Source organism: Chenopodium quinoa, unplaced genomic scaffold, assembly GCF_001683475.1.
Source record: "Chenopodium quinoa cultivar QQ74 unplaced genomic scaffold, ASM168347v1, whole genome shotgun sequence".
Taxonomy (NCBI): Eukaryota; Viridiplantae; Streptophyta; class Magnoliopsida; order Caryophyllales; family Amaranthaceae; genus Chenopodium; species Chenopodium quinoa.
The window spans coordinates 558,509-575,912 of record NW_018742558.1 but is presented as its reverse complement, the minus strand read 5'-3'; the positions used below and the strand labels follow the sequence as shown (position 1 = coordinate 575,912).

The 17,404-nt window shown below is 35.4% G+C and overlaps 3 protein-coding genes across 4 annotated transcripts; 1 reads left to right on the top strand and 2 right to left on the bottom strand.

Annotated features, from left to right (window-relative positions):
• Nucleotides 1–4,885: 4,885 nt before the first annotated feature.
• LOC110720544 (protein FAR1-RELATED SEQUENCE 5-like) lies at nucleotides 4,886–7,247 on the bottom strand. The gene is made up of 3 exons (XM_021899581.1): nucleotides 6,681–7,247; nucleotides 5,958–6,614; nucleotides 4,886–4,894 (listed from the first exon to the last, which is right to left on the bottom strand). The coding sequence occupies exons 1-3, from the start codon at nucleotides 7,245–7,247 to the stop codon at nucleotides 4,886–4,888; spliced, it is 1,233 nt and encodes a 410-aa protein (XP_021755273.1).
• Nucleotides 7,248–8,088: 841 nt separating this feature from the next.
• On the bottom strand, nucleotides 8,089–10,188 carry LOC110720558 (protein FAR1-RELATED SEQUENCE 5-like). 2 transcript variants are annotated; one of them, XM_021899594.1, is made up of 3 exons: nucleotides 10,047–10,188; nucleotides 8,423–9,040; nucleotides 8,089–8,131 (listed from the first exon to the last, which is right to left on the bottom strand). In XM_021899594.1, the coding sequence occupies exons 2-3, from the start codon at nucleotides 9,011–9,013 to the stop codon at nucleotides 8,102–8,104; spliced, it is 621 nt and encodes a 206-aa protein (XP_021755286.1). In that variant the 5' UTR covers nucleotides 9,014–9,040; nucleotides 10,047–10,188; the 3' UTR covers nucleotides 8,089–8,101. The 2 variants fall into 2 exon arrangements, with proteins under 2 accessions (XP_021755286.1, XP_021755287.1); XM_021899595.1 differs by lacking the exon at nucleotides 10,047–10,188 and having other exon boundaries at nucleotides 8,423–9,364.
• Nucleotides 10,189–12,095: 1,907 nt separating this feature from the next.
• Nucleotides 12,096–17,126, top strand: LOC110720574 (receptor protein kinase CLAVATA1-like). Its single transcript, XM_021899614.1, has 2 exons — nucleotides 12,096–15,371; nucleotides 16,434–17,126. The coding sequence occupies exons 1-2, from the start codon at nucleotides 12,779–12,781 to the stop codon at nucleotides 16,787–16,789; spliced, it is 2,949 nt and encodes a 982-aa protein (XP_021755306.1). The 5' UTR covers nucleotides 12,096–12,778; the 3' UTR covers nucleotides 16,790–17,126.
• Nucleotides 17,127–17,404: the final 278 nt, after the last annotated feature.

Below are 17,404 nucleotides of genomic sequence, written 5' to 3'. Positions count from 1 at the left end.
TAGTTCATTATGTTGCACATCAGGTCTTAAAGTAGATATCAGTGAGAAAGAATTTGAGTTTAAAAACAAGTTCTCTAACTTCTTCACAGCTTTGAAAGTAGTTGATAACTTGTTCATTTTATGTTTTGTTTTTCATTTTAGCACTAAGTATTTGCTCATTTGAGAAATGAGCATTTAACTATTTGCTCATTTGAGAAATGAGCATTTAAGTTTTGTTCATTTTGTTAAATTAGTAGCTAAGTATTTGCTCATTTGACATCAAGGATACCTATTTTGTTGAGCAGCACATCTGTTGAGACAAATTCTGCTGTTAATGTTGGTAAGCAAGATGCAGCAGGGGCGGGACAGTTAAGAGTTATTGGTGGTGACCAAGATGTAGCAGGGGCAGCACAGTTAAGAGTTGGTGGTGACCAAGATGCAGCAGGGGCATCACAGTTAGGAGTTGTTGGTTGTGACGAAGATGCGGCAGGGCCAGCACAATTAGGAGTTGTTGGTCGTTCTACACAGCCACAATATAAAGGAATGAGTTTCAAGACAGGATCTTCTAATGACAAAGGAAAAATGGTTTTAAAGGACACATTAAAGAAAGAAAAACAGATGATTAAGGTAGTGGAGATGAAATCCAGCAATGAATTGCAAGTTTTGAAGTCAGGTAATGAAGTGGAAGGTTTGAAGTCTTACATTCATGGGACATTGCATAGTCGGATGTCACCCTCATCCATTGTTCAAGTAATGGAATCAGTTTTACTTTCACAAAATCAGTTGAAAGCAGTTAGGGATATAGGATTTGGGTCGATGGAGTTTTTGAAGGTGACCCAACTGCCTTTGCGGTTGGGTTTATGGTTGGTGCAGCACTTTGATGCTAAGACGTGCTCATTAAATATTCCTGATTCTGATCTTTTCCGTATTACTGAAGACCATGTGCATGAAGTTCTTGGGTTGACAATAGGGGGCATAAAGATTGATAAAAATAATTTTTCCAGAAATAAAAAAGTCATTCAACAATGGAAAAAGCAATTCCAAAGCAACTCACTCTCTATCAAAATAGGGGAGCTTAAAGAGTTTTTGAAGGAGCATAAGTCAGCTGGTGCTATGTTCAAACGGAACTTTGTAGTTCTTTGTGTGTCTACACTGATGGATGGTAGTCTTCTTATTTTTATTATGCTCATTTTACTTTCAATTTGCTCATTTTCAATTTAGTTTGCTCATTTCTATTTTATTTTGCTCAGTTAAAATTCTATTTGCTCATTTCTCTTTTGTTTTGCTCATTTTTTTGTCAGGGAAATAAAACATGAATATTAATTCTGATATTCTTACATTTCTTTCTGATGTTGATAAAATCAAGGACTTGAATTGGTCAAAGTATATCCTTGATTCTCTCGTGAAGGGCAAGCTTTTATGGGAAGAACGTCCAACTCGTTTTTTTTCCTGGGTCTTTATTGTTTCTTATGGTATTACTATAATTTTTGTATATTTTTAATGTAGTATTTCTTACTTATTTGTTGATTTTTAATTTACTAATTTTTCTTTTCTTACTTGTTTGTAGTTATTATATGTTGATCAATTTGTACTTGAGGAAGTTCGAGCTACACGTGAAATTCCAATCTTGAAAGGGTGGACAACAGCTATGCTGTCAACACATGAGAAATTGGAACTCTTTAAAGGGAGGCTTGGAAATATTCATGCTAAAAAGCTTGATGCTGGTTCTTCTAGCATGACACAGCCTAAAATGGTGTTTAACTATAATTTTCTGTTTTATTTTTTTCCTTTTTATCCTACTTTTTTAACTTTTTTGTTTTTTATTTAGGAAAAATTCATTCCTTCTGAAGTGGAAACTCAAGTAGTTGCCAATAAGGTAACCATATATACTGTAATATTCTTTGTTCTTTTTGGAAATGACCAACTAACTTTTGCTCATTTGTCTAATGAGTAAGCAATTACTTGCTCATATTTGAAATGAGCAAATAATTTTTTACTCATTTGACAGATGAGCAAATTATGCAATTGGTTATGTGTTATAAGTAAGCTTGGTTTATATTTGTTAGGATATTTGGTTTCAACTTGTTCTAACTTTTTTTTTCTTTTTTTTTTTTGTTTTGTTTATGTTTGTCTTTAGGAACAATCTGATCCAATTCGTACAAAAAATGAAGAAAGTGAACAAGATCCAAAGAAGGTATTTATATGAGTTTTCTGGAAGCCAATATTAATTTTTTGTTTATTTTTAGAGTTCTTCTCAGTATGATGCATAGAGGCAAGTGGCCATATGTGTGCTTTTGCATTACTCATATGCATGTCATGAATATAGAAAAAGTATTTTATGTAAATGTTGGTCTTTGGTTACTGCAATCTTGTGAAACTCATATATGATAAATATGTGGATATTTCTTGTGAGCAGGAGCATTATAGTTCTTAATTTTTTGCTCATTTGTCAAATGAGCAATTAATTTTTTGCTCATTTGTCAAATGAGCAAAAACTTCAATGCTCATATAAAGTTCAATTTGCTCATTTTTATATGACTTTGCTCATTCCATATCCACTTTGCTTATTCCATATTTACTCTTCTCATTTATATTTATCTTATTTATGTATTTTTTTATTTATTTATTTTTTTTTACAGAAATGCCTTATGGAGCTTGCAACAGCATCTACAAACCTGGTCTTGGCATACATGTATTTCAGTCAAAAACATGAAATTGCCATCAAGTATTTTCCAAACAACGAGAAGATACAAAAGTTGAAGGAAGATGCCATGGGAATTTGTGATGAGCATAAGATGAGCTCCAAAACTTTGACTAAAGATAATACTCTTTCATTTAGCCAAGATGAAGAGTATTGGCAAGATCCAGCAGTAATTGAAGCTTGGGATAGGTTTTCTCATATTTCAAGCAACAAAAAGTATGCTGAATCTTCATTCAATGCAATGGTTGTTCATCCAAATGAATCGGAACCCATTGATGTTACTAAGATTGCTTCTGAAAGTGTTCAGATAGCAAGTTGTATCCCTGATGTTGGATGTTCAGATAGGGCTGCTAAAAATGTGTTCAAAAAAATTGGAGATTCAAGTTTCAAATCTGCTTCAGGACATTCACTTGCCAAAGGATCTGGAACTCCTACATTCAGTTTAGGAGTCTTTTCTCAAGAAACTAATTCTCCCCCTAGCAATGCGCCTACTGAACCTGTAGTTGCTTCTGTCAGTGCACAAGTTGGTGCTTCTGTTGCTGATGCTTCTCAAGCTGTTGGTGATGCTCTGATTGCTAATCCTCAAGATCTCATTTCTGATGCTCAAGAAGCTTTAATTGTGCATAAGAGAAAAGGTGATACTGAAAAGAAGAGTTCTATTCCAAAGAAACGCAAACCCCAGCCATCAGTGCTTCTTAGATCACCTTTTAAGTCCCGCATTATGATAATTTACAATCCATTATCACCAGTTCAGATGAGCGTCTTGAAGGCAATGTTTGCTGATGATAAAAATCGTTTGTAAGTATTTTTTTTATCTATAGAATTTATTATCTTGTACATTAACTTCCATTTGTTTTAGACATACTAACTTTCTTTATTCTTTTTATGCAGTGAACCAGTATTTAATGGACAGAATGGTCTTGAAATTTTGAGAGTACATCCTGAGAATCTTTATAATAAATATAAAGTTGATACAGAGATCATTAATGCTTGGTGTAGCATTCTGAATTATAATGAGCAGTTTAGAGATCCAAATTCTCCTGCTCGTTTCTTTTTTGACCTTAGTGCTACCGTAAGTTCAAATTCTTTCATTTATTTTGTTTTATTGAATTATTTTGTTTTTTTGTTGTAATTAATTTTTTTTTCTTTATCATGTAGGACTGTCTTATTCACTATGAGATAGATTCTGTTGCCCATCGGAATAAGATGTTTTTTGAGGTTGCTGAGAATTTGTACATGAAATCAGTTGTACCACACAAGGATATTCAGCTTTTTTTCTTCCCAGTTTATGAAGAAGATCATTACTATTTGGTATGTTTTAACACTACCACACTGAATGGTAATATCGAGCTTTTTGATTATAACAAAGATGCTGGAGATCATAAACAGCTTTTAAAACATTTGGTATGGCTTTAAAGTTAATCTCTATTCACATTATGTTTGTTTCTTTTACTTGAATGATTAGATTTTATTATGTTTGCTTATTTGATGTTTTTGTTTTCAGAGAACTACTTTTTCAAACTTTATTCAATGTGAAGGAAATGTACAGAGTTCTATTTTGGCAAATGATATCAAGCGGATGGAAATTTCTGTGATTAATGGTTCATGGAAGTCTTCGGATAAAAATCATTTGCATTGTGGAGTTGCAGTGATGAGACTCATGGAAACATACATGGGTTGTGCAAAGTGGGATCCTGGTTTGAAGAAAAATAATGTAAATTCTTTGCTCATTTGAGAAATGAGCAATTAACTTTTTGATTATTTGCTAAATGAGCAAGAAATTACTTGCTCATTTATCAAATGATCAAAGAAATGTTTGCTCATTTGACAAATGAGCAACTAATTCTTTGCTCATTTAAGAAATGAGCAATTAACTTTTTGATTATTTGCTAAATGAGCAAGAAATTACTTGCTCATTTATCAAATGAGCAAAGAAATGTTTGCTCATTTGACAAATGAGCAAGGATTCCTATCAAATGTTTACTTTAATTTTGAGGTCTATGGTCCATTAATCTAGCAATATCGTAGGCCATTACCTTACAAGTTACAACTGCAACTTGTGGTGTTACTTTTACATGTTTGCTCATGTTATTGAAATCTCCTTAATTGTATAGGGTTTGATTATGTTATTTGTTTTGCAGCTGATAATCTTGACTAAACTTCGTGAAAAGTACACCCTGGGAATAATTACAAGTGAAGTGAACACTATTCAATCTGTTAAAGAAATTGCTCAGAAGAAGAAAAAGCAAAGTAAAGTTTTTGTTGCTGACAAAGAAGAAAAGGCTGAAAAAGAAAAGCCTGAAGAAGAAAAAGTTCAAGGAAGAAAGAGCAAAAGACTGAAGAAAGCTGAATGTTAGGGAATTAAATAGTTAGTAGTGATGATTTGTCTTTTTTGGTTTAGGGAATTGGGTAAATTAAGATTTTATCTACTTTTAAGTAGTCTTTGAATGATGTAAAACTGATTTATAAACAGATTTTACCAATAGAAGCCTACCCTTTTTTACTATAGTGATGATTATATTTGAATTAAAATTCAATCTTTTTTTTGTTTTTACTTCACATACCTTGTTATATACAGCCGTTTTCATTTGAAATATTCGTTCATTTGTTAAATGAGCAAACAGATGTTTGCTCATTAAATGATAGATCAATGAATTCTTGCTCATTTAATAAATGTTCAAAGAATTTCTTGCTCATTTGATAAATGAATAAAGAAATGTTTGCTCATTTCACAAATGAGCAACTATTTTTGCTCATTTAAGAAATGAGCTTTTACCTTTTTTGATTATTTGCTAAGTGGGCAAGGAATTAATTGCTCATTTGATGATTGAGAAAAGATATGTTTGCTCATTTGACCCAAGGAGAGCTGATTTTGGATTGGGAGATGAAACAAGAGTGCAATTGTTCCAAGTTCATATAATAGCTAATTTGCTCACTTACCAAATGAGCAAATAATTATTTGCTCATTTGACAAAATGAGTAGTTAACTATTTGCTCATTTGATTAATGAGCAAGGAATTATTGCTCATTCGAGAAATGAACAAATATTTAGTCACTAATTTGAATATGTTCTATTTTCAATTCAACAATATTGCAAAGCATTAAACTATGATTAGTTCAAAATTAATAATATATTATTAAATATAAAAATTCAACAAAATCTTATATGTATATAAAAGTACCATTACACTTTTTTTGGACAATTTCTAATATCATGATGACTCAATTCACCACAACCTCTACATAATCTCTTCTTTTTTTGGTTTTTCTCTACAACCTTTTCTTTTTCTCCCTTAAGCCATTTTGCACTTCTACCTCTTGTTTCAACATTTGACACATCAATCTCAGTCGCTTTCTTTTTTGAAGTCTCTTCATTTGATACATGAACTCCAGTCCCTTTATTCTTTGAAACTTTTGGAGGTTTGAAAATTATTTCAGTTGGCACACTAGCTCCAATCAATAGCTCAATGTCTTGTTCTTTGTTTTTTGCACTTCCAGCTGTTGTTTCATTATTTCTTGCAATCCTCTTTGCTTCCAAATCCTTTCTTATTCCTTGAAGATTTATCACAAGGTCTTGAATATCTTCATCTTTGCCTTCTGCCAAACTTACACAAGTGTGTATCTCTGACCATAAATGATTTAACAATTTTTTCTTGTCTATTATATTAGCACATTGCTCCAACAGGTTTCCTCCCAAGTTAAAAATTGGTTTCTTTAATGCCATAGTAGTCCACCTGTGTAGCATATACTGCTCGGGAATGGTTTCAAACCTTTTTGCTTTCCAAACCCAAATCATATGTCTACATGGAATTCCTTGCCTATAAAATAGCTTGCAAGAACATGTGGTGTCATAGTTAGTTGGATTAAACACAATATCAAATGTTCTAGTCCGATTTCCTTCACTTACTGTTGCAACTTCCAATTCATTTTCTTTCTTCAATTCATCAACACCACAAGAAAAACAAGAAATTTCAAACTCGTATTGAAAATCATAAAAGACAGAGTTAGTATATAAATGTGAGGCATGCTTTTCTCTCCCTAGTGGTGTTTTGCACTCAGGATATTTGTACTTTGAATCATTATCATTCTGACCTTGAGTGTGTCTCTGGGCATCAATTGCAGCTTCATATCTCAAGTAAAACTCAACAAGTGACACATGAGGATTGATAAAGGAGCAGAAAAAGTTGTTTTCACTTTCGGATCTTGATGTTGTACGCATTATTCCTCCAAGGAACAAATCTCTGAAATAGGCCGGAATCCACTTGTCTCTTATCTTGTACATATAACCTAACCATTCATGTTGTTCCAAGTGGTATTCAATCATCACCTTGTTCCACCTTTCTTCAAACTCAGCAGGTTCAATTTCAAGGTGCCAAACGCAAGCACATAATTTTTTTAGGAAACCAGTTTCTTCTTGCATGATTGATTTCTCCACCTTATTTGGTAACTTTTTCATTATGTGCCACATACAGAACCGATGTTCAATCTTCTTAAACACACTTCTAATAGCAATTTTCATTGCTGGATCCTGATCTGTGATCATACAATTAGGTTCATTCTCACCCATTGCCTTGAGGAATGATCTGAACAGCCATTCAAATGACACGATATCTTCCTTTGTTATGAAACCAGCAGCAAAATTAATGCAATTCTTATGATGGTCAACGCCTATAAATGGAGTAAACACCATGTTGTACCTGTTTACACATACAAAATAAAGTTTAAATGAGCAAATAATTTAATACTCATTTGAAAAATTATCAAATAATCGATTGCTCATTTGTCAAATGAGCAAATAACTCAATGCTTATTTGTGAAATAAGCAAACAATTCTTTGCTCTTTTGTCAAATGTGCAAATAATTGAATGCTCATTTCTCATATGAGCAAATAACTCAATGCTCATTTGTGAAATGAGCAAACAATTCAATGCTCATTTGTCAAATGAGCAAATAATTCAATGCTCATTTGTCAAATGAACATGCAATTCAATGCCCATATACATACTCTTATCAAAGAATATTAGACTTATGGGGATATTCAATTTCCACATAGAAGTAATGAGCAATTAAACTAATTTTATTTAAAACAAAGTCATTAATTTCAGCCATAGCTAGTAATAACACATAAATGAATTACCTATTGGTTTGGTATGTGGTATCAAAGGGTACCATATCACCAAATAGAGCATAACTCTTTTTACAAAGGGGGTCTGCCCACAATGCTCTACAAAGGCAATAATCTTCATCCATCTCAAAATCAAAGAAAAAAGCGCTCCACATCAGCTTTTTGTTGGTAAAGTTATCCACGAACATTTGAGCATCGCTTCCTTGAATGTATGCTTATAAATCTCTATGAAAATTTTTGAAATCTTCCTTAGATGCACCAATGTTTTCATATCCTCCAACAATTTCCTTCATCATTCAAAAAGTTGTAACGGGACCAATATTCACCTATTTAAAGAACAAAACAGTTTGTCACATGAGCAAATAATTCAATGCTCATTTTTAAAATGAGCAAACAATTCAATGCTCATTTATCAAATGAGCAAACAGCTTTTATTAGAACATACAGAGAATTCATGAAACATAAGAGAATTTGAAACATAAGAGAATTCATGAAACAATTCAATGCTCATTTGGCAAATGAACAAAAAATTATTTGCTCATTTGTCAAATGAGCAAACAACTTTTATTAGAACATACATACAATTCATGAAACATAAGAGAATTTGAAAGTGTTACCTTAGAATTATTCACAATTATTTTTTTGTGTAAAATGTTCATTTTCCTTCCTTCTTTTTGGAATAGATTGCAGCTAGGTGTATAAAGTGCATGAGTATGTCCCTCATGAAATTTTGTCACTATGAATGTGTTATCATCACAATGCTTTAGGACAATATGTGCCTTGCACCCAACACGAGTAACGAGTCTCTTCCTTTTGATTGAAGATTTTTCTTCATTGTTTTCCCCTTCCTTGTTATTTAAATCTTTTTCTACAGTAGTCTTTCTTTTTTCTTTGTATCCTTCCTTATTGCACAAGATATACTGATATTTTAATTCTTTGCTTCTTCTTTGTCTTTTAGTTGTAGACTTCCTTGTATTGAAACCAGAAGCAAATGCATAGCCTTTATAAAATTCAAGGCCCTCTTCAAGATTATTAAACTTCATCCATATAGCTGGTTTCAACTCATTGGGGCATATTGGATGCCATTCTTTTGTTCCTCCAGGAGTGATCAAAGGTGCTACTTTAGGAGAAACTACTATTGTAGGAGTAGTTGGCACATTTGTGATGGTACTTGATTGACTCTCAACTTGTTCGTTGTTGCTCATCATTTGTGAATATGCACCTCCTTAAACACACTTAAACACACACATACACTCTTAATAATTAGAACTGAAATCAGATTCTTAAACAAACTTCACACACACAGACATAGATACACACTTACACACACACACACACATACACACACACACACACTCAATAATTTCATAATCTATAATTATAACTGAAATCAGTTTCTGAAATCAGAATTGCAAGCAGAAAGAGGAGGGGGCAGGGGGGGATAGGTTTGCTCATTTGTCAAATGAACATGCAATTCAATGCCCACATATATAAACTCTTACACTCAATCACACTTACACTCACACTCACACTCACACTCACACTCACACTCACACTCACACACAGACACACTGTTACACTCATTCACACACACACACACACTCTCTCTCACACACACACACACATACATACACAATTCTGTATACTTAGTGTTTTTACAAGCAATTATTTGCAAAACTTATAGATCCTTGAATTACTTATGAATGTCATTAATATTTGCTCATTTTAATTGTAGTTACCTCATTTTAAATGTTCATTATACATATTTAGGTTTGCTCATTTTAATTTATTTGCTCATTTTGAATTTGATTGAAAATAAGAACATAATAACAACAAAGTTCAATTTGCTCATTTTTATATGACTTTGCTCATTCCATATCCACTTTGCTCATTTCATATCCCCTTTGTTCTATTATACGTATTTAGGTTTGCTCATTTTAATTTATTTGCTCATTTTGAATTTGATTGAAAATAAGAACATAAATAATTGATTCAATCACTATAAAGTTTAATCTGATATTATTAAAATCTCTATCAAATTAATCAAACCTAAATAATTGATTCAATTCAACCAAATAATTGATGCAATTAAACATTCAATTCGATTAATGTAATTCGAAAATTAACATGTAATTCAATTCGAAAATTAACATGCAATTCCAAATTTTTCAGAGATGTAAAATCAAAATATATTGAATATTCAGATTAACATGCAATTCAAAATTAAAATTACGAACAAACCTCAATGGTGGATGAAATTGCGACCGTTGAAATTTGCAAAAAGAAACCGTTGAAAATTGCAGAAAGAAACCGCTGAAATTTGCCGAAAGAAGAGCATACTCAGTGAATCGCCATTGATAAGTAAATCGCCATTGATGAGCTTTAAATTGCAGACAGAATAGAGGAGAGAGATAAATTAGATGCTGAAAGTTAGCTTGTAGGCATGCTTATAATCTCAGCAGTTGGATTTCATCTAATCTAGCGGCTGAGATTTGTTCTCACATAAGGTGTGGGTTCTCACATAAAGGGTGGTTCTCACCGGATCCCGACCCTATATATATATATATATATATATATATATATATATATATATATATATATTTATGTCTTTTTAATATAAATGTAGCCATAGATAGCAACATAGATATTAATGTTACATTTTCAAACAATAGTTTTGTTATTGTTATCTTTTCATGCAACAATTATTATATGTGTTGTCTTAGACAAGAAAAAGGTAACATTTTAAGTGACTGTTGCCTTATATAGTCTAGAGCAACACTTTTTTTCTGTTACTTTAGTTCAAGGTAACAAATAAATATTGTTGCATTAGATTATTAAGAGTAACATTTCTGTAAGTGTTGCAATTTTAAGTGTTGCCTATTGTTATTTTTTTTTGTAGTGATAGAGAACCCCCACTACAAGTGCAAGACATGACAGTTAAAGAAATGTGGGATAAAAATGTGGGTTGGAAGCTGGAACTTTTCTCTGATTACCTCTCTGAGAGTGTATTGGGAGAAATCGATGCACACTCTGTTATAGATGATGAGGAAACGGTGGATGAAATCTACTGCAAAGGGTCACCAACAGAGGGCTTCACAATAAAATCAGTTATTGCTATTATTCGAGATGCTGAGAATGAGTTGAATGCTGTGAGTGGCTTTCAAGGGTGGAAACTAGTATGGAGACTCCCAGTTCCTCAGAGGATACGGTTCTTTTTCTGGCTAGCTACCCAGGACAGGTTAATGACAAACAAAAATCGTTTTGTGCGTAACTTAACTGAGGACCCTCGATGCTTAGCCTGTGGTTCAAATGATGAAGACACAGAACATATTATGCACTTGTTCCCAACGGCCAGGTTCGTTTGGCAAAAGCTGGGAGTTCGAGAAAGTCAAGAGGATGCTGAGATCCCTTTTGCGAATTGGATTTTGCTGAACATTGCAGATGGAGATGCAAAGAGGGGTGAAGAGTGGCCGAGAGTCTTTGCAGTAACATGTTGGTGGCTGTGGAGGTGGCGCAACGAGAGAGCCTTTAACCCTGAACCGAGCATACCAATTGACCAAGTGAGCTTTATTTTCGCAAGGGTGGGTTTGATTAAACAGGCTATGGAAAGCAAAGCTTTGGTAGTACAAGAGAAAGGAAAGCGTAAGAGGGAAGTAGCTTATATTCGGTGGGTAGCTCCGAAAGTTGGGTGGGTTAAATTGAATACGGATGGGGCTTCGAAGGGTAATCCGGGGTCAGCTGGAGCAGGAGGTATAATCAGGGGCTGTAGTGGTGAAGTGTTTGAATGCTATGCTATTAATTGTGGCATTTGCACCTGTACGAAAGCTGAGTTGATGGGGGTGATGAAGGGATTAATGGTTGCGTGGGATGGTGGCCATAGACAAGTTCACCTATCTATTGATTCAGAGGTTGTTGCTAGGATTTTGGTTGATGATGAACCGGATAATTCCCCCTATATTCATATCATTCGCAAGTGCAAAGCCCTGATTTCTAACCGAGATTGGGAAGTTGTCATTTCACATTGTTTTCGTGAAGCTAATCGTGCGGCGGATTGGCTAGCAAATTATGGTGTAAATGCAACGCAAAAATTCATCCTCTTTGAAGCGGTCCCGAGGGATCTTAGAACCGTTTTATTGGAGGATTTGGGGGGTGTTGCTTTGCCTCGTATGGTTCCGAGTAATAAGGTTGCTTAGTTGTTCCCTTATGGCATTGTGTTAGCATTTTTTTTGGTTTCTTGTTTTGTTTTCTTTTCTGCTTTGGTTGTTTTTTCTAGTTTGTTTGTTTTTCTTCTAGGGCTTGCCCCTCTCCTTCACCAAAAAAAAAAATGAAATATCAATACGTATTATGACATTTTTTTTTCAAGTACAGTAAAAGTGAATGGATAATTATGTCCTTGAATCCAAGCATTTAAATCTTTGTAATGGTAATGAAAAATAAAAATAAAATAGTGATGGACAAAGTACAATATAGATGTAGCCTTTTTACTTGATTCATATCGTCACAGTATTTAGGGGTAAAAGCAAAATATCCAAAATATAGATTGATGCTAAATTTGAGTTTTGAGTTTTTAATTTGAGTTTTGAGTTTTTGACCCCTCTCTCTCATTACACAAATAAGACAAACCCCGTCAATCTTCCGTCTACAAATTCGTCAAAACCCGCAGAAAACTCAACAGCAATATAGGCCCCACTCACCCCGACTACCCCTCTATCCTTCCCTGCTCTTCTCTGCATGCAATTGCAATCTGCTCTCTCCTCTCTCTTCTCTCCACTTGAATACTATAGTTTTCACTTTCATTTCTTTATTTACTTATTTCCATTACTTAATTTTATTCTTAGACCCTTCCATTCTTATATATAAACCTATTCCAGTACAATCATTCACCTCCTCCTATCTACAAACTCAACAGAATATATCCCATCTATCATCTTTTCTTAATTTTACATGCAAACTTAACTTCAATTTCAATTTCAATGTCATCTTCAAATTTCACCATTTTTCTTCTCCTTATTATTATTCTCTTTCAATCACTTACTATTTTTAGCAATGCTACTTCTGATTCCGATATCTTACTCAAACTCAAACATTCGTTCTTAGTCTCAGACAACAACAACAGCGGCAGCCTCCGTGACTGGACCTCTGGTAATGCGCACTGTAACTTTACCGGTGTTTCCTGCGACGCCGACTCTCGTGTCGTCTCGCTTAACGTCAGTTTTGTGCCTCTTTTCGGATCGCTGTCGTCGGAGATTGGCTCGCTTGATAAGTTACAAACTCTCATTGTTTCCGGGTGTAATCTCACCGGAGAAATACCCTTTGAAGTTTCATCTCTTACTTCTCTTAGATACCTCAATATCTCAAATAATAATTTTTCCGGCGAAGTTTCCGGCGAGATTTTCACCAACTTGTCGGTGCTTGAGTTTATTGATGTTTATAATAATAACTTATCTGGGCCGCTTCCGGTCAAGCTCTCGGGTTTGAAGCGGCTGATACACCTTGATCTTGGTGGGAATTACTTCTCCGGCGAGATTCCGGCGAGTTATTCTGAGCTAACAACCATTAAGTATCTCGGGTTAAACGGAAACTCTCTCTCCGGTGAGATTCCGGGGAGTTTGGGTAATCTGACAAATTTAACTAAGCTCTGCATAGGCTACTTTAACTCGTATACCGGCGGAATTCCGCCGGAGTTCGGGTCGTTAACCTCGCTTGAATACCTCGACGTAGCGGGCTGTAACCTCTCCGGCGAAATTCCGAAAACGCTGGGAAATTTAAAGAAGCTTAACACTCTGTTTTTACAGAAGAATCAGTTATCCGGCGAGCTACCTCCCGAGCTCTCGAAACTCGAGAGCTTGATGTCATTAGATTTATCTACAAATTCAATCACCGGAGAAATACCGGAGAGTTTCTCCGACCTCAAGAACCTCACATTTCTCAGCCTGTTTCAGAACAAATTCTACGGCAGAATTCCGTCTGGTATAGGCGACTTGCCGTACCTTGAGAAGTTGCAAGTGTGGAATAATAACTTTACTTTTGAATTGCCGCAGAATCTCGGCAAAAATGGGCGGTTAAAGACGCTTGACATTTCGGCGAATCGAATAACCGGGAATATTCCTAAGAGTCTCTGCAATGGTGGTATTTTACAGTTGTTGATTCTGTTTAATAACGCGCTCTTTGGTCCGCTCCCTAAAGAGCTCGGTGATTGTAAGTCGTTGCAGCGGCTTCGTATCTCGAACAATCAGCTCTCAGGGGAGATTCCTGCTGGTATATTTAACTTGCCGGGATTGACCACTGTTGATCTTAATGATAATGAGTTTTCCGGCGAGATTCCGGCGGAAATGACTGGTGGTAATATCGGTGAGCTTGACTTGTTTAATAACATGTTCACCGGGAAAATACCGCCGGCAATCGGAAACTTGAAGATGCTTCACAGGCTATCTTTGCAGAATAATCGATTTTCCGGCGAGATTCCGGCGGAATTGTTTGGCTTGAGTCAGTTGCAGGGGTTGAATGTGAGTGCTAACAATCTTGAAGGTGAAATTCCGGTGGAAATTGGACGGTGTAAGTCATTGATCGCGGTTGATTTCAGCCAAAACAATCTCGCCGGGGAGATTCCGACGTCGATTTCAGAGTTAGAGGACCTTGGCATTCTCAATCTGTCTAAGAATTCTCTCACCGGATTTATCCCCGAAGATATCGGCTCGATTTCGAGTCTCTCTGTTCTTGACCTCTCCGACAACAATTTCTATGGTACAATACCCTCCGGAGGTCATTTCTCCGTCTTCAAACCGACGGCTTTTGCTGGGAACCCGAACTTGTGTTGGCCTCACAGAGCTCTACCTTGTCCTATCTATAACCCGCCTTCGAAAAAACACCATACGTCGTCGTTTTCATCATCCAAGTTGATCATCTTAACCATAGGACTAGTCACTTTAGTCCTCTTATCATTAGTGACTCTAAGCATTTACAAGAAGAAGAGTCTAGAAGGTTCTAAAGCGTGGAAGGTTGAACGGTTCCAACGCCTCGACTTCAAGGCCGATGACATTGTTGAATGCCTCAAAGAAGAGAATGTCATAGGAAAGGGTGGAGCCGGAATTGTGTACCGAGGTGTGATCCCGGATGGCACCGATATTGCAATTAAACGGTTGGCCAACCGGGGGAGTGCCAAGAATGATCTTGGCTTCTCAGCCGAGATATCTACCTTGGGGAAGATTAGACATCGTAACATAGTAAGATTGTTGGGGTATGTAGCGAACAAGGATACAAACTTGCTAGTGTACGAGTACATGCCGAATGGGAGCTTAGGAGAGAAGCTTCACGGACCGAAAGGAGCGCATTTGCAATGGGAGATGAGGTATAAGATAGCAGTGGAAGCAGCAAAGGGGTTGTGCTACTTGCACCATGATTGTAACCCCAAGATATTTCATAGGGATGTCAAGAGTAATAATATACTCTTGGACTCTGATTATGAGGCTCATGTTGCTGATTTCGGGCTTGCTAAGTTTCTCTGGGATGCTGGTGCTTCCGAGTGCATGTCTTCTATTGCCGGTTCTTACGGCTACATTGCTCCAGGTAAAACTCTTTTGGAACACTTCTTTTCGTTTTTAATTGCATTTATCTACTGTAATTTAGCTCCTGTGTTGCCTATGTATATTGGTTTTTATTGTTGCATTGTTAGAATTACTTGTTTATTAAAAGTATTGAAAATTAGGAAATCATGGCTTGGTTAGTATTGAAGTGTGTGTATTAAGGCCTTAACTCTTTAAGGGTTATGGCCTAATAGCCAGTGCATCTGATGTGGAGTGTATGTGTCGAATCCAATCAGATATCAACCATTAAAATTCTAATTACTATCTCTTATCGACTCATCATAGATTAATTGCCAGAAATCTCATTTTTAGAGGTTGTGAGTTGCCAATTGTGACTAGTGATAGAATTGCACTGATGTGGACATGTGGTTCATCACACTCCTATTGTATAAGAAAATCTCAATTTAAGCTGGCTATAATAGGCAAAATTGCAAAAATGTTTGAATGTTTTGTGGAATCGGCCAAGTAGTAATTTTGTTGCCCCAAAAATGTTGCCTGGCTCTGGACTATGGTGGTTTTATAATTTTCTATCAAAAGAGTTTAAGTCAGTTGGATTTTGGACTAGTCCTGCTGAATTTTTGATCCATAGAAAAAAACCTGGCAAATTCTAGTTCATGGCAAGTTTGGTATACTCTACCTCCCTCTCTTGATACCTTGTACTCAATAAACTTGAGACTGAACAAGAATATAACCTATCTTATATTTAGTTTGTTGGTCTCAACTATTTAGCCAAAATAGTTTATGAAATCTAAGCTTTGGAACTTTACTTCATACTTTGTAGTTATGAAAAAGAATTTATCTACATAAATAACCTGCCTTTGTCGCCTTTACCTGTGATACTCGCTTGAAGTACTGAACCATCCCAGTTTTTGTTTCAATTTAGATTAAAATGCATCAATGATTATAGTACTTAATTCAAGGCTGGTGATTTGAGTATGTTTAATTGTGCACCACAATTGTTGGGATGAACAGAAAAAGAAAATGCCTGTATGGCAATATGCAACTAATGTTGACCTAATATGATTATGCTCTTTTTCATGAACAGAATATGCCTACACACTGAAGGTAGACGAGAAAAGTGATGTGTACAGCTTCGGAGTAGTGCTGTTAGAGCTAATAGCAGGACGAAAACCAGTGGGAGAATTTGGTGACGGAGTGGACATAGTAAGATGGGTGAGGATGAATGAATCTGAGATCTCTCAGCCATCAGATGCAGCAACAGTCTTAGCTATCCTCGACTCTAGGCTACACGATTACCAGCTTTCTAGTGTTATCAACATGTTCAAGGTTGCAATGTTGTGCGTTGAGGAAGAGAGCTCTAACAGGCCTACTATGAGAGAAGTTGTTCATATGCTCACTAATCCTCCTCAGCGTATCGTCTCTACTCCCAGCCTTCTTTGATTACGAGTACAATGTTTGAGCATTTCCAGATTTTTGGGGTCTGTTGTCTATCATGGTAATAGCTAATTCTTGAGTAAATAAAAGCACATATATAATTGTACTAATAATCTGTTCCTACCAGCAACCAAAATTGAGTTTCTTGTGCTGAAAAAAGAAGGGCTATATGACCTAATGCCTATGTAGAAGAATGGTTGTCCTAAAAAAAATGTAGAAGAATGGTTCATTCTAGATTTTGTATGTAATATACTGATTATTAGTAATGCCCAGTAAGTTGTATATAAATATTTGTGGATGATTTCATTACTATAATTAAATGCCCAGTAAGTATTTTTCTTTATGTATTGAGATATTATCGTATAATTAGGAAGATTTGGTTGAATATTTCCATATACTTATCTTCTATATTTTAGTTAATTTCCTAAGATATCTTTGTAACTCTATATATTCCCATGGAGGATTAATGAGAAGGCAAGCAATTCTACTCTAATTATTTTCTATTCCTCTCTAATTTATCATGGTATCAAGAGCGGGTTTAATTTAAGCCATTTTTTAATCAACGATGGCCGGTGATGATGTACCACCGCCACCACCACCTCCAACTAAAATCGAACCCAA